Raw genomic sequence first — 22990 nt, 5'->3', positions numbered from 1 at the left:
TATTGTACCAACTGGGTAATAGACCCTAGCCCTATTATACCAACTGGGTAATAGTCCATAGCCCCATTGTACCAACTGGGTAATAGTCCCTAGCCCTATTGTACTAACTGGTTAATAGTCCCTAGCCCTATTGTACCAACTGGGTAATAATCTCTAGCCCTATTGCACCAACTGGGTAATAGTCCCTAGCCCTATTGTACTAACTGGTTAATAGTCCCTAGCCCTATTGTACCAACTGGGTAATAGTCCCTAGCCCTATTGTACCAACTGGGTAATGGACCCTAGCCCTATTATACCAACTGGGTAATGGTCCCTTGCCCTACTGTACCAACTGGGTAATAGTCCCTAGCCCTACTGTACCAACTGGGTAATAGTCCCTAGCCCTACTGTACCAACTGGGTAATAGTCCCTAGCCTTATTGTACCAACTGGTTAATAGTCCCTAGCGCTATTGTACCAACTGGTTAATAGTCTCTAGCCCTACTGTACCAACTGGGTAATAGTCCCTAACCCTACTTTACCAAATGGGTAATAGTCCCTAGCCCTATTATACCAACTGGGTAATAGTCGCTAGCCCTACTGTACCAACTGGGTAATAGTCCCTATCCCTACTGTACCAAATGGGTAATAATCCCTAGCCCTACTGTACCATCTGGGTAATAGTCCCTAGCCTTATTGTACCAACCGGTTAATAGTCCCTAGCCCTATTGTACCAACTGGGTAATAGTCTCTAGCCCTACTGTACCAACTGGGTAATAGTCCCTAGCCCTATTGTACCAATTGGGTAATAGTCCCTAGCCCTATAGTACCAACTGGGTAATAGTCCCTAGCCCTACTGTACCAACTAGCTAATAGTCTCTAGCTCTATTGTACCAATTGGTTAATAGTCCCTACCCCTAGTTTTTTTAACTGGTTAATAGTCCCAGCCCTATTGTACCAGCTTGGTAATAGTCCCTAGCCCTATTGTACCACCTGGGTAATAGTCCCTAGCCCTATTGTACCAACTAATTAATAGCCCCTAGCCCTATTGTACCATCTGGGTAATAGTCCCTAGCCCTATTGTACCAACTGGGTAATAATCCCTGGCCATATTGTACCTTTCTTTATGCTGATATGCTGTTGTGGCAATACAGGTGATAGTATACCTCCATGCATCACTTACTACAGTCCACCTCAGATCCCTTCCACACCCCCTGGTAGGGGATCACTCACACTTAAATCCCCAGCCTATATCATCACTCAGCAAAATGACTGCTATCATGACACCCTCCCCCCAAGGATAGGAATTCTCATCCTCTGCTCTGTGCTGTCATGTACCCAAGCTAAGTGAATGAGTGCATTACCTATTTTTATTGCAGTTAATCAAACTGCTTAAAGCTAAGTGTAATTAGCTGAGCTCACACCATTTTGTATTGCAGCCTCAGTCACTTATCAGAAAATGAAAATGCACTTTTTCTATTACCTATACTGCTTTTTTATATAGTTAGTATTTTCAAAGTTTCTTGTATTTCATCTAAAGTTTGCTTTAGTTTTGCAGTTTTTACAACAGACTAAAATATTTTAGCAGACATTCCTGAACAACTAGAAATTTGACTTCAAAATAATGTTTATAATTCCTGTAATTTCAGATCTTGAAAGAAAAAACATTTTAATTATATAATGTTGTCCTTTCTGATATGCAGTTGGAAGTATCAAACAGAAAAAAGTACTACTTTTGATGAAGGCTGGTCCATGATCACAGTGACCCAGGGAACTATAGACCCATAAGTTTGACCAGGCTTATCTGCAAGACCATGGAGAAAATTATCATGGACTTGATCAATAACGGCATAGGAACTCTCCAAAGACTGGATCACACCCAGTTTGGCTTTGTCAGTGGGAGGTCTTGTCTGTTCAGTCTGGTGGACTTCTTTGAGAAAGTCACCAAGGCCATGGATGAGGGTAAAATGGTACACACCACTTATCTAGACCTGGCCAAAGCTTTTTATATAATCCCCCATGTGGGGATCATAGATAAGCTTACTGAGTTAGGCGTAACCCCCTACATCATCTGTATCATCAGATAGATAGCCAAATGGCTCACTGATAGAAAACATGTCTTCTGACTAGATGAATCCACTTATGATAAAAAACCTTCTACTAGAGATGTCCAACAGGGCTCAGTGTTGGGACCACTCCTGTTTGCTATATGCTTCTCTGAAGTGAAGGCCAGTGTTAGGGACCTCTGGCTCACCAGGTTCACTGAATCCCCAAATGATGTTGATATTCTACAAACAGGGCTAAAAATGATAAACAACTGGTGCCAAAACCATTGACTGAGACTAAATGCTAAAAATGTCTAATCATATCCTTTGGTAAATTAGATATCCCTGCAAATTATAACATTGACAGCACACCCCTAAATGTAGATCCAGTGGCAATGGACCTACTAACACAGATAGATAGTACCATAAACTTTGACCACCAGGTAGCTATAGAAGTGAGGAAATCCTTCTGTCTGGCTCAACTTATAAATAAAGGCATGGCATCAAGATCAAAGGAAGTCTTAGTTCCATTGCACTCAGCCCTCACCAAGCCCATAGCAAGTACAGTGTTCTCTTCCCCATGCACCTAACCAGACAATTAAATCAGTTGCAGTGTCCCCAGAGGTTTCTCACTAAAAAAATTCAAAGCATAAGATACATGCCTTATGCAGACCTACTAAAGGCTCTATCCCTTACTCTCATTCATTTTTTAAAAGGGGAATTATGCCTGACCTACAAGGCATTCTCTAATCCAACTGTGACAACCCACCACTGGACCAGTAATCAAGGAGCCTCAAACCTCACCACTGGCAACAGTGGAGGTGGGGGTGTTCACTGGGAGGATAACAGGTACACACACAGTATTTCCAGATGCTGCTCTCTGCATCAAGTACCGTTTCCTTCAAGAGTACACAGAGACCACAGTCAGTCCTGGGATGGTTTCTACCTCTTTCTCCAGACCCCAGTAAGACTCCCCACTGGCACAGCTATAGAGTTGAGATCTCAGCTGAGTGACCAATCCAAGACCTTTAGCACCCTCTCTGTCCAACCTGTGCTTTATGTCCCTGCTCAAGTAGCTGACACACACACTCTTTGGGGTTTGATTTACACACACACAACACACACACACACACACACACACACACACACACACACACACACACACACACACACACACACACACACACACTCACACACACACACGGCTGGCACATGTTTACCAGATATGCCCCTTCTGCCCAGACTATAAGGTAGTTACCACTGCCACCAGTCACCCCTTATCAGCTACTTTAGGGCCCTTAACAAAGGGTGTCCAATCTTACTGTGTAATATTAATACTAATACAAATGGTAGTTTGACCAAAAGCAAGGCTATTAGGAGTGGTTCACACAGTGTCACCAAATAAATATGCAAGTACTCTCAAATCTTAAATATCTCTACACAGATCAGACACAATGAAAGTTTTAAATATATTTAATAATAAATAATAAAAGAACAAGACTACAGTAAATATATATTCACAGTGACATCAGAGTTCAAAACCACAGGAAATAGTTAAAATAACATTACAGTACAGGCTCACACAATTGAAGAAAACAAAATCTAAATTAAGCTTCGCTATACTTCTGACTGCATCTAAGAGAATTACTATACCCTAAAAACTTACTTAGAGCAAGGCAGATGTGTGGAGAATGGTTGTTGTTGTTGTAAGGTCTAAGAATGCAGAATGTTCTGTCTCACTCAGAGACTTCTCAAAATAATATCTAAAATATTACTGCTGGGATATCTTGCAGAATGACATCATTTCTGGTCATCTGACGTGTAGTTCCCAGGCAACCCCCCCCCCACTGCTGGAAGCTGGAAGTATTTAGCATTTACCTGGTAGAAATGACAAGAAAAAGGCTTTTGCACAGCTCTTTTGCAGGTGCTGAAAGTCACAAGACAATTGCATTCCTTCATGATTCCAAAGTAGCAGTTATTTCACCCCAATGACAATACAGAAAGATTCTTAGCACAGATTTTGCTGCATTGAAGCATCTTTATGGCCATGCCTATAAAGTAATTTTATTTCAGATATTTTTCTGAAGTTTGCTGGACTGAGGTTAACCCTCCAGTTTAATCTGTTAGCATATGCATTTAAACAGTTACAATAGTGCATGTGCATTTGTGTTCTCTTCCAGTAGGGCACACTGTGGAGACATTTTAAGCACAAGCACTTTACAAATACCTTTTCAACACAAACATCTGTACAGAGCAGTTTGATATACACATGGCATAGTTCTAATACATTTGTAACACAACCATCTTATATAAATTAGTTTGATATTCACAAATGACATATAATTATTTACAAAATTCCAGCTAGCTGTGCTGGCAATACCTCATTTCATCACACCAGCCCTGATGAAAATGTTACATATTCGTAAGAAAAATTATACAAGGATTACGCATTCCATGGATTTGTGACAGAACTTGCTGGAGAGACAGATTTGTATCCCAAAAGCTACCTCGTCTATGGAATAAACTTCCCATCTTCATAAAACAAAGTCCATCCCTCACTCTCTTTAAAAATAAATCTGGATAAATGGATTAGGAACTGTAAATTCACTCCTGGGGTTACGCATTCCATGAATTTGTGACAGAACTTGCTGGAGAGACAGATTTGTATCCCAAAAGCTACCTCGTCTATGGAATAAACTTCCCATCTTCATAAAACAAAGTCCATCCCTCACTCTCTTTAAAAATAAATCTGGATAAATGGATTAGGAACTGTAAATTCACTCCTGGGGTACTGTCTGTAAAGTGACTTAGGCCTCCAACACCAAAAGACCCACTACTATGATACTACCCATCCCATATCTGGTGAATTAAGATATAATATTGTCATATCCTAGATAATATTGGCTAGACTTGTAAAGGCTCTTGTGCCATTAGCCTAGTAAGCACCTATGAACCTATGTGATTACTGTTTATTTTTGATTTCCTCATATGTGGTGCACTCATGTGGAGTAATAAAAGGAAGCCTAACTGGATAAGATATATCTGTATGTTAAATCTGATCTCCAAGAATATAATGAAAACCACCAAATATGCAATGGTTATTAATGTCCTTGTATAAAAATGTATATACTCATGTTAATTATCTGGGTGACTTAGGAACTTAGCTTTAAAGATTTCTTGGTCCATATATATTCTTTTTTCAATTACATTATTAGAGTAAGGCACAACTTTCCAGAATGTTGTAAACACGCTATGTTCTAAAGAAAAAATCCTACAGACAGCAAAATATCATGCGGTCCTCTCCAATGATATAACTAGTAGCAGTGATATAAGAGACATGTATATAGATGTGGAATGTAAGCTGAAACCTTTCGTTAATACTATATAAAAGAACTGGCAGTAACAATCAGGTGATTAACACCATGCTATACTGCATGTGTTCTCTGTCTCTGCCATAGCAAGCTTTCCCACACATGAGATCAGAAAAAGTAGTCTAGACATCTCCCATGCAGAATGTATTATAATGCATTTTTTTAATTCACTGTCATATATACAAACATACTTATTGGTTAGTATTATTTTGTATTAAGCTTTTACTCACATAAAAAAAATACCAGTGTGCTGAACTTTTACCTACACATTATTTTCAGACTTGCTTGGGCCACTCCTGAACAGGAGTGGCATCAACACTGGCATGAATGCATATTAATATGAATCCTTCATCTTACTGCCAAGTTAGATTTACAGTGAAGAAATGTGGAACGTTTACAGCTGGGAATTAATCTTAGCTACTGTCTTTTCTTCAGGCTTCTTCAACACCTCAGTTCACACACCACTGCAGCCCCCCTTCCAAGGATGTCTGCAGCTCATTCATGTGGATGACCAGCTCAGTGACTTACATGCTGTGGAAGAAGGCAAGCTGGGAAGATTTGCAAACATCAGCATTGACATGTGTGCAATTGTAGACAGGTAAAAGAAACTAACCATACTTTTGTATTTTTTTCACCAATTTTAAATATCATCAATTTAAATGTTGATAGGCATTGGCTGTCAAGTTAAAGTTAAAAAATTATGAAAATCCATATCTGTTTTACTTGTAAATATAGTAGTTTTAAAGTGTAAGCATGGTTATTATTTATGGATATGCAACAGGTCAAACATTTCAGCATAATTATAGATTTAGTTTCAAAAGAGAACAATTCTAATATGGTATTTTAAAAAAAAGAAAGAATATTATAAAATGATTGTCCCTAAGGCTTAACTTTATCATATTACTTTCTGTAAGAGTTAAATTATAGAACCTGTTAGTATAGAACAACAGCTGTTCCTTCTAAAAATAAGACATCATAAACAAGGACAATGAATTTTACATAAGTAGCTGTACTATTAATTGAGTGAAATACATTTACTAGTGATATTGAGTGCTGTTTCTTTCTGCAGGTTAAAGTTATGAATCTGCCCTTGCATTCAAGGGCTAATTGTTTTGTTTGGTATAGAAAGTATTAGTTCTCCTATTCTCAGTCTGAACAGTGGTATAGAAATATTTATCAACATGATGCTTGCAAGACCCAGCCTCAGAAGCTGGCATATTATCCTGATGCCAGATACCAGTGACACTGATGATAAAATGCATATTAGTTGGCCTGTATGTGTGGTAAAAGGCAGGGTGCTGAATTATAGGTATTATTGGACAGAACACCAATGGCCACATACTGGCCACATGCTAAAGTTATCTCTAGTAAACCTAATTATATCATAGAACATCACTTTCAGGGTTAGGCTGTACTGAGCAGTGTGTGTATCATATTGACATAGCTTATACCATTGTGCTTTGAAGTTATTACTATAATTGTCACCAACATCATCATAGGATCCTAGGAGAATATTTGTGCCCTAAGTGGCCATTTTTCCCAGAAATATTAAAAAGGTATTGGTCTCATAAGATCCACATATGAGAGCTGCTATATACACTTGGCCATGAGTGATTGAGCATTTACAAGCTTACTCTGACCGAGGTATAGAAGCCTCATTAGTGTAAATTTGTGACTTTTCATCTGCTGATCCATGAATAAGTGCACGGAAGACCTTTGCTTTACATGGATGGGAAGCCTGTTTCAGAGAAAGAGCAGCCTTCAGAGAAAGAGCAGCCTCCAAGACACAGACCTGTCCCACCAGCATGCCCTATTTATGTTGCAGGTAGGGTTTAGGTCCATGTATCTCTTCTTTCTGGTGCATTTTGCAGATGCACAAAATGTCCATTATGACTGAATCAGGGAATGCTTTGAAGGACAGGCCTCTCAGAGCCTGTAGTACTTGTTTTCTATCACATGCATTGTTTTTATGAGGGACATCTGTAGCATACCTCTCAACCATACCAAATTCCTCACCATTTACCAGGTTTGAGGTCCAAATAATGAGGTGCCATGAATTAATGAGTGGCCCCCTTTATTCCAGAAATTCATGGCCTTTTTGTTTTAATTATTTGTTGTTTCTGCTGATGTCAACATGTGCGCAATAACGTCAGCTTCATTATGGGCAGGAAGCAAGTAGTAGTATCCATTGACAGTTTCCCAGCTCCTCCAGGCTCCAGGTAATGCACTTTTTGTAATTCCATCCGTTACTCACTCCATTGGTATATATTACAGAATGCTGCAGCAACTGAGTTTCCTAAGCTAAGCACTTTTAGTTATCTGAAATTCTTTACTTACTTTTTAGCTGTTTTAGTTAGCTAGATGCATTATGTACTGTCTGCATTTATTTGAAGGAAGATTAGATTGTGCATTTATTTGAAGAAATTTGAATTGTGAGCACTTTTTGTAATTTGTTTCCCAAGCAGCTAGTGTGCATGTGTTGACAGTTATCCAGCTCAAGTACTTTTTGTAATTCCGTCCGTAACCCATTGGTATATTATAGAAGCCTGCAGCAGCAGAGTTTCCCAAACTCAAACACTTTTACTTACTCAAGCACTTTTACTTAGCTGCAATCCATTACTTTTTAACTGTTTTAGTTATCTAGCTGCCTGCAGCACAGCCTGAAATTCATTACTGTTAGGACCATTCTATATGTGCTGCTAACCCGTACAATTTGAATTCTTTAATCACTTTTCATTCGGAAAGTTATGTACTGGCTGCATTTATTCATTTGAAGGTCCAGTCGTAAGGTGGTGCAGCAGTTAGCGTTGCCACCTCACAGCAAGAGGTTCTCCAGTTCGATCCATGGTTGGGGTGCCTTCTGTGCAGAGTCTGCATGTCCTCCCTGTGGTCGCATGGGTTTCCTCTGGGTGCTCTGGTTTCCTCCCACATCCCAAAGACATGCTGTAGGTGGATTGGACACTCTAAATTGGCCCTAGACGTGAGTGTGTGCATGCGTGTATCTTCTGTGGAGGTTGGGCGCCGGGCTGGCAACTTGACATTGTAAAAACTCCACTGCCAATCATGAGATGACAGGTGATCCGCTGTGGTGACCCCAAACTGGGAAAAGCCAAAAGAAGAAGTCATAAGGTATGTATGGCATTTATTTATTTGAAGGTCCATTTGAATGGTTATGTACTGACTGCATTTATTTATTTGAAGGAAGTGTGTGTGTGTGTGTGTGTGTGTGTGTGTGTGTGTGTGTGTGTGTGTGTGTGTGTGTGTGTGTGTGTGTGTGTGTGAGTACTGGCTGCATTTATTTGAAGGAAGGTGTGTGCGTGTGAGTACTGGCAGATTTATTTGAAGGAAGGTGTGTGTGTGTGTGTGTACTGGCTGCATTTATTTGAAGGAAGGTGTGTGTGTGTGTGTGTGTGTGTGTGTGTGTGTGTGTGTGTGTGTGTGTGTGTGTGTGTGTGTGTGTGAGTACTGGCTGCATTTATTTGAAGGAAGGTGTGTGTGTGTGTGTGTGTGTGTGTGTGTGTGTGTGTGTGTGTGTGTGTGTGTGTGTGTGTGTGTGTGTGTGAGTACTGGCTGCATTTATTTGAAGGAAGGTGTGTGTGTGTGTGTGTGTGTGTGTGTGTGTGTGTGTGTAAGTACTAACTGCATTTATTTGAAGGAAGGTGTGTGTGTGTGTGTGTGTGTGTGTGTGTGTGTGTGTGTGTGTGTGTGTGTGTGTGTGTGTGTGTGTGTAGTACTGGCTGCATTTATTTGAAGAAAGGTGTGTGTGTGTGTGTGTGTGTGTGTGTGTGTGTGTGTGTGTGTGTGTGTGTGTGTGTGTGTGTGTGTGTGTGTGTGTGTGTGTGTGTGTGTGTGTGTGTTTGTGTGTGAAAGTACTGGCTACATTTATTTGAAGGAAGGTGTGTGTGTGTGTGAGTACTGGCAGATTTATTTGAAGGAAGGTGTGTGTGTGTGTGTGTGTGTGTGTGTGTGTGTGTGTGTGTGTGTGTGTGTGTAAGTACTAACTGCATTTATTTGAAGGAAGGTGTGTGTGTGTGTGTGTGTGTGTGTGTGTGTGTGTGTGTGTGTGTGTGTGTGTGTGTGTGTGTGTAAGTACTAACTGCATTTATTTGAAGGAAGGTGTGTGTGTGTGTGTGTGTGTGTGTGTGTGTGTGTGTGTGTGTGTGTGTGTGTGAGTACTGGCTGCATTTATTTGAAAGAAGGTGTGTGTGTGTGTGTGTGTGTGTGTGTGTGTGTGTGTGTGTGTGTGTGTGTGCGTGTGTGTGTTTTGTGTGTGAAAGTACTGGCTACATTTATTTGAAGGAAGGTGTGTGTGTGTGAGTACTGGCAGATTTATTTGAAGGAAGGTGTGTGTGTGTGTGTGTGTGTGTGTACTGGCTGCATTTATTTGAAGGAAGGTGTGTGTGTGTGTGTGTGTGTGTGTGTGTGTGTGTGTGTGTGTGTGTGTGTGTGTGTGTGTGTGTGTGTGTGTATGTGTGTGTGTGTGTGTGTGTGTGTGTGTGTGTGTGTGTGCGTGTGTGTGTGTAAGTACTAACTGCATTTATTTGAAGGAAGGTGTGTGTGTGTGTGTGTGTGTGTGTGTGTGTGTGTGTGTGAGAGAGAGAGTACTGGCTGCATTTATTTGAAAGAAGGTGTGTATGTGTGTGTGTGTGTGTGTGTGTGTGTGTGTGTGTGTGTGTGTGTAGTACTGGCTGCATTTATTTGAAGAAAGGTGTGTGTGTGTGTGTGTGTGTGTGTGTGTGTGTGTGTGTGTGTGTGTGTGTGTGTGTGTGTGTGTGTGAAAATGGCCAGCAGCAGCTAGCATGGCTAGCAACAACCTCTTCATTAGTTACAGATCTCTTTAATGTGGAATTATTTAGATGACTTTTACTTCTGCAAAGATTCTGCATATTCACTGATACTGGTAGATTGTAGAAGTTTGTAGAAGTTTGAGTGGACTTTTATGAATGAAATGTTCTGAATTGGGAAGTTTTTTTCATTACTGGTTCATCCTTTTTTTCATTGCTTACTGGAAAAATGTTGAAAACAATAAATTTAAAACACGCTGTAAGTGTGCTCTATTATACAAGGAATATAATTTAATACAGTCAGGAAGGTGTATCAAAGAACACGTATATTTTGTGTGCAAGGGGTCTATGTCTTGAAAACAGCCGAAATGTAATCTTTATCCACCACTGGCCAGATGCATTTTCTTTGAATGTGGGTTTCAATGCTGTTTCAATTAATGTGAGTTTCAAGAGCAGAGAAGTTTTAATGCTAAGTCCATTTTCATTGTGAGACTGTACTGCTTTGTTTATCAGATGTCTATTAGTGTTTGTGCTATAAAATGTAAAATCAAAGTTTTAAATGAAATCCAAATAATCATTGTAGAAGTAAAGCAGTATGTATATTACAGTGTTTATGATAAATGGGTGAAATGGCCTTGTAATGGGATATTGAAATGGCCACAAGGGGACTCAGGGGCCATATTTTGGTTGTCCTTGAGTTTGTGTTTGAAAGTTGGTATCCTACAATTCCATTGGAGTGGGTGGGGTTACATAATTATGTATGCAAATTGTATGTTGATCAGCATACATATTTGTTCCTATTTTTCAAGGGCCTTTGTCCAGATTTTTGATGTTTCCAGGTTGAGAGATATGCTCTGTAGTCACTCCATTTATTGTGTATGCCTATTCAGGTACATGTTGCTGGGCCATTGTACTTGATGACTGGTCTTATAATGGTGGAGTACAAAGGCACAATGACATTTTTAGATCTGGATGCCATAAGCTTGATTAGTCATTTCTATCACTTTGCATATAGTCATACACAATTATCTGAAGTAATGTTTAACAGTGTGGTTTATATGTGAAATATGAAGTGTAAGGTAGCATTACAACATGTAGATTGTTTTCTTTTATAGGTTAATTTCCTCTCTCTTTTTTCTATTTATAGTGTTATATATTTTAATTTACATAGTATTAGTCTACAAGTATTGCAGAACACTTATGTGAATGGCTACCACTTTTAATATCACTGTCAGAATATGTTTATGCATTTCATACAGGAATAATCATGATCAGCGAGTTACAAATCCCATTTGAAGGTATAGCATTTTAGAGCTGATGTTGATTAACTTATTGGAATTATATTAATAATGTTAAATATTTCCCCATGTTGGATATTTTAGACCATAACTGATTAGTGGCTGCCAACAGGATAAATGTTAAAACTGAAAACATCATTGCTGCCATAACACCAACACCTTGTATGTCAACATAGAAATGATAAAGAAAGACATTTTCTAAATAGGATTAAGGGACTAACGTCTACACTGCAAGTAATGAGAAATTATCCAATCTGATGTGTTATACTGAGGTTGGATTACTTACCTATGCCTTTGTATGTGTCACAAGGTACGCTCCTGGACTGATGTTTACCAGGAAACTTCCCTTGTACACTATTAATACGTCCTTCAAAAAAATGAAGCATTTAAACATATTGAGTAAATATGTTCCTATATCACTAAATAAATAAATAAATAAGTACAATTTGCTCATACTACATGAAGCCTTTGCAAAGTCATCTGTTAAGACAAGTATAAGCAGAAAATGTGCCAGGCATCTGTGGCCAGAGCTGATATTATGTAAAGCCTCATAAAGGGGTTATGGACAGTATTTATTAATTAGTCTCTGCTCAGTCAATAATATTTTAGTGAAGAACAAGCCTATTGTATTGTTAAACACTCCTCAATAATGGAGTATTTTTTACACTTTACATAGCTTGTGCATTAGGTAACATACACAGGAGCTGTTCCCATCACAGAACTCTGAGATCACTGTCACAGGTTCACCTCTGAATTATATGTGTGCATCAGATAAAGCTTATTAAATTATTGAGATGCTAATCTCAGGCTCTGATGTATCTTATATAAATGTTAAAAAGCATTATCTGCTTCCATTGTCTGTTTTACTTTTGGTGGCATTCTCTTTTTTATTAAATCAGTTAAAGGGCATGTTATGATGAAGTATGGTACAAGCTTTCTAACCCCCCCAAAAAAGCCACTTGCTTACTAAATATAAGTTCTCTTTTTGAGGCCCAAGTATCCCCCATCTATCACATATCCCAATTAATTTACTTTTGCCATATTGCAGTTTTCTTTTAGAAGTATCTACGATTAATCTGGCTTGTTTTAAGGTATCTAATGCAGCTTGCACAGTGGCAAGGTTGGAGTGACAATCCACTGTGCAGATGACATCATCCAAATCCAAATACCCAGTAGCATAGTCATCATGGAAGTTTAAGACTTGATCCATGAGTTTCTGAAAGGATGCAGTGGTAGCGTGCAACACAAAAGGCAGGATGGTATACCTGTATACTCTCCCATGCCTTGGAATGTCTGTGTTTTCTTTAGCTTTGCCTGTTTTTTTAGTACCCCATATAGTGAAGGCTAGCGTAGTCAATAAATGTGATTTCCCTAACCTTTCTTTAAGTTCATCTAACCCTGTCATTGGGTAATAATAAAATTCTGATGTGCTTAAGGACATTACAATCAGGTTTAAGGACTAATGCTACAGGTCTTTGCCTCTCAGTCTTTGACTCTTCTATTACTGCCATCTTAAGCATCTGGACGCATCTGTAACCTCTTGTATGCCTTTCTTTGAGAAGGTGGCATTTTGTAAGGTTTAAATTATCCATTTCTCTAATACTAATCTGGAATAATGTTCAGTCTGGTTTGTTCTGTCAGGCAAACACTTCCTTATTTCTTAACAAAATCTCTTCAAAATTTTGTTTCTATGGCAAATATATGGTTTATTCAAGCTCTATTGCAGGTGTACAGGTGAAATGTCTTTCTTCATTAGAGTTACTAGTCTGTGATGCCAAATTAACTACAGAAGTATGTACTTCCTTTCACTGTTTCAGAACATTTAAATGTAAATCTGTTTTGGTCTTCTCTTAACAATCTGCCTAATTCTGTAGTCAACCTGATTTAACTTTTCTGTTTTTTCAAATTGACCCTGACATTTAGATAAAAATAAAAACTGTTTACACTTCATGAAACCAAAGCTAACACCTGATCTTTAGATTTAAATCCCCTGGTCCTTCCATTTCTGTTATATACCCCTTGTTGTGTAGCTTTTATTTTTTCCAGTTATTTCCATGCTTTGGGAGTCACCAATTTTAGCCATTTTAAAAGTTAGTATAGTGTTATAAGATACTTTTCTATGGGTATTTGTGTTCTTCCTGATAATGTCTAACATCCTAGAAACATGCCTGCTATATAATAACTTTAAAACATTGAACTTTGTCAAGGCTCACAGCAGTTCTGTAATGGCAAACAGGAGGTATGGCATCAGCTCATCTTCATTTCTGCCATCTTCATCAAAACTAATTTTCAGCATGCACTTTAATGTTTATTTAAAATATTCATATAATGTAGCCATATGGGAATGGTACACTGGGGTGTTTAATTACTTAACTTTAAAGTTTGATACATTTGGTGCATTAGTTTTGATATAAACTGAGCAGCCCAGTCAGTAAATATTTCGTTTTTCACCCTACTTGAAGAAATAAGACTAATCCCAAGGTATAACTTTGACATTAGCCATAGAGAGAGGAATGGGTTTAGGCTACTGCATAGCACAAATTATCTGTAATATACTGCAACCCATTGCTGGAGTTTAAACATGGCCCAACATTGTCCATAGCAATGTATTCAAATAGCACCTCTGTTATAGGTGTTGAAATCTGAGTATTTTTAAAGCAGGATTTGAGCTATCTGGGGACATTCAGAGCATCCATCATGGAAGTTCTCAACTACTTCCATTTTTCCTGGATGGTTAAATCTTGGAGTGACTCTTGCTTTATTTCTGTCCATTCCTGAGTTCCTCTAGTGCATGACTATATGTTAATGTCAACACTAGATGCTGAAATGGGTCAGAAACCAACAGCTGGTATACTAGTTCCCCTCAATCCTTATTTACTGTCTACACATCAGTTTGTAAGTTAATGTTTGGTTCAGCTTCCTTCCTATAACTCTAGCTATCTTTTGCTTTGCTGTACTCAAAGTGTCATCCTTTCATTGTGCCCTTTTTAAAGCTTATATGGCCATTGTGGAGGTCTAGAGTTTCTGCAAGGTCCGGCTGTTGTGAGGTTGAAAATACTACCTACTCTCATAACAACAGAGTTACTGGGGTCACAGTGACCAATCTTTCACCAGGAAAACACAAGTAATACCAGTATAGTTTAGTGTTGTTTGCTCTTTCCGTCTTAATTTGTTTTTATTATTCCTTTTCTTTATGAACGTGATGTACCGCAGCCTTTTTATTTTTTTTAGAGCACCTATATTTTGGGTCAGCTGTGCTATGACTAGGGCTGTGTTCAAGGCTATCTTGTCTCTTAACATGTACCACCTTCTTTTCTTCTCCTTTATGTTGTCTTTCCTCTGTTTAATATGGAGAATGAAGACCGCCATACAATTTCATTATTTTTTCTCTAGGTCACTTTCCATTTGAAAAGTGTACCTCAGCACATAATTTAGCTTTAGTTTTACTATTCTCCTTACATGCAGACACCTTCTGCCTGGAATGTTCCTTTAATTGGGGTTTCTGTGTTGTACTAACAGATATGGGTCTAGAACTTGGACCAGATTTCGTTTCTTCCTCTTTAACTGCACTACTGTGGTCGTTTATTGCTATGTTTCTCCGTCTTAACATTTAGCTGCTGCTTAGATTTTTTTCTGTTTTAGCTGGGCAGAAAGTATAGGATTCTTCTCAAGCGGTCTACTTTTCAAAGTTCTAATTTAATACCCTCAGAAACTAATTAAGCGGTGGAGGACTCTTTTTGTTCAGTTCTGCTTGCCACTTCTTCCCTCTACTTTGTAACACTTCTCCTCTATACTTAGCAACAGGATAATGTTGCAGTATCTTACTGCATGGAATTCTTCCTTCTAGTGTTTCTGGTCTTTCAGACTGCTCTATGATAGATGTGTTACCATACCTCTTTAAATGGTGTAGGTTATTCTTTTTTCCACACCCTTAGCCATGATTGTGCACCTCTAATCCTATATAACACTATGGTCTGATTACGGTTGAGCTCATGCACTCTAATGAATGTGCATGGTGGTCCCGCTACCCTTTTCCAAGTTACACAGAAATATACTGTCAGTATGTTCACTTGCTGGTTCCCATCCTTCAGTCATAAAGTGTTCTGTCAAAAGAATCACCTTCTCATTGCCTCCAGAGTATCTTCAAAGTAGTAGAAATCTTTCTCTAGTACTACTGTCAGCTGTGATATTGGGAAAAGATAAGTGTTTATTCTCATTTGTTGTCTGCATTTTGATTTAATACCTCTGTAATCTGTACAACTGCACTTATTCTTCTTCTTGTGTGTTTTAGCTGTATATTCTCTTAGTGTTGACCTCAGTTGTAGTGAAATCCTTTGTCTGGAGGCTTTGTCTGTTTTCTTAGTGGCATTAATTTTCAGAACTAAAACTTCCACGGTGGTGCAGCGGTAGCGTTGTTGCCTCACAGCAAGAGGTTCTCCCGTTCGATTCTCGGCTTGGGTTAGGAGTGCCTTCTGTGTGGAGTCTGCATGTCCTCCCCGCGGTTGAGTGGGTGTTCAAAAGACATGCATTGAATGGGCGTGCCTTCGTTGAAGGATGGGCATCGGGCTGGCAACTCGACACCATAAAAACCAACTGCCAATCATTAGTGGACCAGAGTTCTGCTGTGGTGACCCCTAACTGGGAAAAGCCAAAAGACAAACAACAACATTAAGTTTTCAGAACTAGTTTCACCCCTCCAAAGTATTCCTGCATCTGTATTGTTTGGTTTCTGTCCTGTGTTTTAAATCAGATATACCTGTTGCTCAGAGAGATTAACCTACTGCAAGCTGTGATATTGAGAAAAGATAAGTGTTTTTTCTCATTTTTTGTCTGCATTTTGATTTAATATCTCTGTAATCTGTACAACTGTACAAAACCAATGAAATATTGCTCGTAGACCCAAAGAATGAAACCAGTGTGCACCATGAAAATCCAATTTAATACTTTAATGAATAATATATACACCAACTTTAAAACACTGTAGGTTAAGCGCTTTCATCTAGCTTGTAGACATCATCAGAACAACTAATAATAAAATCCCCCTTGCTTATATACAAACTTCTTTGATTCAATTATTCAATCAAGTAGTATAAAACCATTTAAAATGCCAGTGCTCCCTATATCGACTGATGCCATACAAGATATATATGTATATCAAACACACAACTCTCAATATCATAATACCATACAAAATATAATAACTTGTCTAATATTTCATATAACCACATTCCACATAATAATAAAATATTGATTTTTTAAAAAATGAGTAATAAATTAAAATTAAAAACATTTAAAAAGATCTATATTAACTTCTGTTGACATTTCATCTATTATTTTCCAATATTAGCTTTATGGAAATGGTGTCATTCAACCCTGGATGGACAGAGGCGTTTAGTCTAATCTGCCATCTGGTCTCTTTTTCCCCTAATATATATTTAACACTCCCCCCTCTTGGATTCACTTTCATGCATTCAAGTATACCAAAATTGAATATTCTACATTTACTGTTCCCATAAAGATGTCTCCATAATGCGTTCTTAGTATCATGCTTTTTAATTTTATAACAGTGCTCATAAATTCTATTTCGGAGACATCTGTCCGTCTTTCCTACATAAAAAATATATATATATAAAATGCACTTTATTCATCTGCTTGTACTGTATTTGTGTTTCTTCCTACTTTATTACTAGGGGCATTGACTACAACTCTGAACTGAGATATATAACAATAAGCATCTTTTTATGCGCATTTAAAGTGTTTTTTTGATTGTATCTGCTTTATTTTCTGAAATATATATATATATATATATATATATATATATATATATATATATATATATATATATATACTTGTTTCCCACCATTCTAAGCTAGTATAGTCCAGTTTTCAGGTTAGTGCTGAATTCAGGGCTGTGTTTCAAATATCTGTGTTTGCCCATACCTTACTTGGATAAAAGGAAGTTTCTCTGTTCACCTGTGAGAGAGGAAAGCTTTGAGCAGTCTATCTGTCCCTGGAGGAGTGGTTTCATCCCAGAAAGTAGTAGTTTATTGGCCATTTCTATCTCTTTAATTTCCCTGCTATAAAAATGCATTTGCCTGGTTTTGCGCGCTGGGCAGCACAAGTTAGCTAGGGTATAACTATTCCCGGCTCCACAAAGTCTCCTCTTCAATTTTTCCCTTGCAACTAGACAAACTTTCAACTTAAGCACTCAAGCCATTCATTTCTCAGCCTGGCACTTGCTCAAAACTCATAGCAAGCACTTAAAAACCCTAGCACTACAGAAGGACAAGGCTCTCTATTCGACCTTACCAGCCATTCAGTAAAACAGTTTACTGTACCTATCCAGATATGTCCAAAGGGCAGTTTCAGGTGTACTCTCCAGTCCAACTGGTGAATCTGGGAATTTTGAGGCAATGTTGCAACTGCCTCATGTACACAGACAACCCTCTCCTCCTACCACCAAACACTAATACATGCAAGAGATGCAATTATACAGCTAAACTGGAGGCTAAGCTCTCTCAACCCAAGACTGGATCAGACAGTGAAGAGAAGGGAAATGCTGGCATCACACCACCAGTCTCACAAAGACCCATTAAACAGAACCGGCAAAAAACACACGTAAATACACGAAAACATACTCAGAGGCTCTAAATAAAAATCTGCAAAAGCAACAGAGCCCTCCAAAGCAAGCATCCAAGCAACCTCCACCCCCCAACACAAGCCATGAAACACATACTTCACAAAACCAGTGTGCCGTGCAATCACAGCCCTCAAGGCAAAATAACATACCCAACACACTAGTAATAGGTGACTCTATAGTCAGGCACACTGTTGTCCCACTCACTAGGCTGAATAAGGAGAAGGTTACTGTTAGCTGCCTGTCGGATGCCAGGATCCGCCACATAACACAAGCACTCAGGTCACTCCAGAACAAGTACAAATACGACTCTGTCATTGTCCATGTTGGTGTGAATGACCTGAGCCGTACCTCCCTGGACTACATGAAAAGAGACATGGAAGAGCTCTCTGATCACGTAGCCCAGGCTGGTATGACCCTGACCCTGAGAAGCATCCTGCCCTCACCAAGAATGATACCACGGTATAAAGAAAAAAATTATCAATTTCAACAATTGGCTAAGTTTCTGGTGTCATTCAAAGGGGATCCAGTGTCTGTTTGCCTGGGATGACATGCTCAACAAGCCACACTGCTTTGCACCTGTCACTCTTAGGCTTTCGAATACTGGCCAAGGCTCTTGCCACCCCCCATAGTGCCTTTTTTAGGCAAGGCTCAAAAGACAAACCCACCACCGTAAATAGCACAAGTAACAAAAATCTGAGGGTAATACAATTCAATGCCAGAAGTCTAAACCTCAAAATGCATGCACTCGAGGCACTCCTCAGTATGGAGAAAATCGATATATGTGCAGTAACAGATACCTGGTTTAAGGCTCCAGAGAGCACCCCAGCACTACCAGGCTACAACTCATACCATACATTTCGGCCACAGAAACCGGACCGAAATACAAAAGGCAGGTGAGTATCAATATTCATCAAGGATATCCACACCTCCAGGTTAGTGGCACAGCACGATGCTTCACAGATTATCCACGTGCAACTAACAATGGGCAAAACTGCAATTCAAATTGTTGCTTGCTAGAGATCACCCACCATATCCCAAGACCCCCATTCCGCATTTCTGGAAACACTAGGTAACATAAAGGTCCTACCAAGCACCCTAATATAGGGTGATTTCAACTACCCAAACATTAACTGGGAGAACTACTTAAGGACTAACTCCCTTGCCCAACATTTCCTAGAATATATAAACTCAAACGCCCTGGAACAACTGGTCAACACTCCCACCAGAGGTGACAACATATTGGACCTAGTCATCACCAACATGGGTGACCGGTGTTCCACACCAGAGGTCAACCCCTCGCTGGTTAGATCTGACCATAAACAAATCACTTTGGATATCCACATTCTGCCCCCACCCCCAGACAAGGAAACCACAGTGACAAACTTTTCAAAAGCAAACTTCACGTTACTTAAGGCAGAGGTGGAAAGTTTCAAAGCCCCCATGCTAAAGGATAATGCTGTTCAAGCTGCAAAATCCTTTACTAATTAATTCTACGGGCACCTACAAGAATGCATGGATCATGCTATCCCAAGCAAAACCAAGACTCATCCCTCTAAGAAAAGGAAACCAGTCTGGTGGACCCCTGCCATAAACAAGCTATACAATAGAAGGAGGAAACCAGTACAGAAAAGAGTAAAATCCCAAGAAGGGAAGACATCCCTGATCAGTATCAGCAAGAAACTACGATCCCTCATAAAATCGTCCAAGGCGAGCTTTGAAAGTATACTTGCCAAGGACTCCAAAGATAACCACAAGGCATTCTTTAGCTATGTCAGGAATCTAAGTGGCAATGCTCAGATCTGCTCGGAGTTAGTGCAGAATGGCACAAAATACACTGAACCAACTGATATTGCCAACATCCTGGCAGACAGGTTCAGTACAAACTTCACCCCGAAAAGGGCCCATAACCATACCAGAAGGATGTAGAGCTCCTGAAATCACAGACACTCAGGTTAAAATAGCCCTCTCTAAAGCCAAAAACACAGCATCAATGGGACCGGACGGTGTCCCAGGCTGCACCCTACACGAGCTCAAAGACGAACTAACCCCTCACCTAAACACACTGTTCAAAGCCCTAGGGCCAATAGCCTAGTATGTACCTATAAACCTATATGTCAAACAGAGCTCTTCATTACCACTCTTCAAGAAAAATCTTGATGATTGGATGGGTAATAGGAAATTCACCCCGGGGATCACTTCTGTGGTTCTGCTTAACAGGGGCACAGGAAAATACTTTTCTTGGGTGGCAAAAGCCAGTGTAGCTTTTTGGCTAGGCTTGTATAAGCCCTAGGGCCAATAGCCTAGTACCTACCTATGAACTCAGCCTCTCCACAGGCTACGTACCCATAGAGTGGTGCACAGCAATGGTTATTCTGCTTCACAAAGGTGGAGCCACAACAGACCCCGGGAACTATCGCCCTATAAGCCTGACTAGCTTGGTCTGCAAGGCTATGGAGCGCATCATAATGGAACTCATTAACAGAGACATTGGGAACCTCCAAACACTGTACCCTACCCAGTTCAGCTTTGTTAAGGGCGGATCATGCCTCCTAAACCTGGTGGACTTTTTTGAGACAGTTACCAAGGCTATAGATGAGGGAAAGGTGGTACACACAGCCTACCTAGACCTCACAAAGGCCTTCGACACTATTCTCCATTCTGGAATTAAAGACAAGCTCACCAGCCTGAACATAAACCCCTGTGTCGCAGGATGGGTTTCCAATTGGCTCATGGACAGAACCCACATGGTGAGAGTTGCGGGAGCTAGGTCTGACTAAACCGGTTACAAGTGGCGTTCCCTAGGGCTCAGTCCTAGGACCCCTCCTGTTCGGCATATACTTCTCAGAGGTACAGACAAGCACAGGATGACTATGGCTGACCAAGTTTGCAGATGACTGCAAACTAGGGGCTATAATTGACTCACTGGCTGGCACAGACATCCTCCAAAAGGGTCTCACTGGAATGATACCTGGTGTCAAAATCATGGCCTCAAGCTAAATGCCAAAAAGTGCATAGTTATTCCCTTTGGAAATAACAAAGTACCCACAAACTACCACATGGGTGGTAGTCCCATAAATACAAAAAACGTAATCTCTTCTTTGATAATCACATTGCCAAAGTGGTTAGAAAATCCTTCTTTGTGGCCCACCTAATCACAAAAGGGTTTGCATCCAGATCAAAAGAGGTCATTGTGCCCCTCTACTCATTACTCATCAGACCCATCATAGAGTACAACGCCCCATTTGGGATGTACCTTACAAGACATCTGCAACAGCTTGAAAGGCCACAGAAGTACCTCACCAAGAGGATCACTGGCCTCAAACAGATGCCCTATGCAGCTCGACTGAAGAAACTCCAGCTATAATCGGTTGCATACCGCCTGCTCAGAGGTGATCTCTGCCTGACATACAAGGCCCTGTCCAACCCAGAATAGATGGACATGCTCCACCTAAAGAAAACCTTATCCCCTCGAGCCACATGCTCTAGGTATCTAAACCTTACCACAACACTAAATAGGACATGTTGGAGGGATAGATTCCTGTCCCAGAGACTTTCCATGCTTTCAAACCAATCTACATTAGGCAGAGCTCCTCGCTAGCACTTTTCAAGAGAAACCTTGACAAGTGGATGGGAAACAGAAAGTTTACCCCGAGGATCACTTCAGTGGTTCTGCTGGACAGAGGCACAGGGAACTAATCTAAGGGGGCGGCAAAAGCCAACACATTTTGGCTAGGCTTATAAATGCCTTCGGGCAGATAGCCTAGTACTTACCTATGAACCTATGAACCCAATATTATCGTGTATTAAACTGGGAACAAAAACAAGATGAACTACCTCCCAAATGCACTTTGTATTTCAAGCTGAGTAATGGGGTGCTTTCTTACTTCCTTACTTGCATTGTACTTCAACAATGCCTTGTTAACAATGGTTTTCATTTTGCATGAACACTGCAACTTTATCGGCATGACCATATTTCCTGAGTTAAGCAGCCCTTGCAGCTCTCTGCCACCTATTATGACAGGTACTCAATTAGTTTTTTAGTACCATAGCAACAGAATGAATCTCAGTTGATCTAGCAGGTAATGTATTGCATTCTATTTAATATTACTACATCATCATTGGTATCATGTTTTTCAGAAGCTATCATTTTCATAGCTATAATAGTATTAAGTAGTAACACTACAAACTCTAGCTATGTGACCTTTTTTCAAATATAAATCAGAGTATGTCTATGGATGATTCTTTTTATTAGTAACCCATATTTGCTACAGGTTTTGTAACAAGTTTATAGTGCTCCATTCTATAAACACATTTATGTCAGCACTTTTTATAATAGGTTCATAGGTTGGTACTAGATTATCAGCCCTAGGGCCTATACAAGCCTAGCCATAACAATTCCCTGGCTATTTCTTCCCACAATCTTTACTTCCCTGGACTCCTGTCTAGCAGGGTGACTGATGTGATCCCCGGGTTGAATTTCCTATCTCCCATCCAATCGTCAAGGTTCCTTCTGAAGAGGGCCAAAGAGGCACTCTGCTTGACATGTATGGGCAGTCTATTCCAGAGTCTGAGGAGCCTCTGGGTCAGGAACATATCCCTCCAGCATGTTTTGTTCATTGTGATGACAAGGTTTAGCTCCCTGGAGCATGTGGCTCTGAGGGATTGGGATTTCTTTAAGTGCAGCATGTCCAACAGCTCTGGGTTTGACATGGCCTTGTATGTTAAGCAGAGATCGCCTCTGAGTAGACGATATGCGACAGAGTATAGCTGGAATTTTTTTTAGATGGTCAGCATAGGGCATCTGTTTTAAGCCTGTGATTCTTTTAGTGAGGTATTCCTGTGAGCTATCCAGTTGTTGCAGATGTCTTGAGAGA

At 39.8% G+C, this 22990-nt stretch overlaps 1 protein-coding gene across 1 annotated transcript in view; it reads left to right on the top strand.

The window, feature by feature from the left end:
• The window catches only part of CNTNAP2 (contactin associated protein 2), a 7772136-nt gene that overhangs the window by 3484623 nt on the left and 4264523 nt on the right, over positions 1-22990 (top strand). Inside the window, exon 9 of the mRNA XM_044064985.1 lies at positions 5830-5992. Coding sequence (XP_043920920.1) covers positions 5830-5992 — 163 coding nt within the window. The remainder of the gene's footprint in view (positions 1-5829; positions 5993-22990) is intronic.

The sequence above is a fragment of the Protopterus annectens genome, chromosome 3.part0, assembly GCF_019279795.1.
Source record: "Protopterus annectens isolate FY-2018-M chromosome 3.part0, PAN1.0, whole genome shotgun sequence".
Classification (NCBI taxonomy): Eukaryota; Metazoa; Chordata; order Ceratodontiformes; family Protopteridae; genus Protopterus; species Protopterus annectens.
Note: the sequence above shows the minus strand (reverse complement) of the source record. Positions and strands in the feature narration are given on the sequence as shown.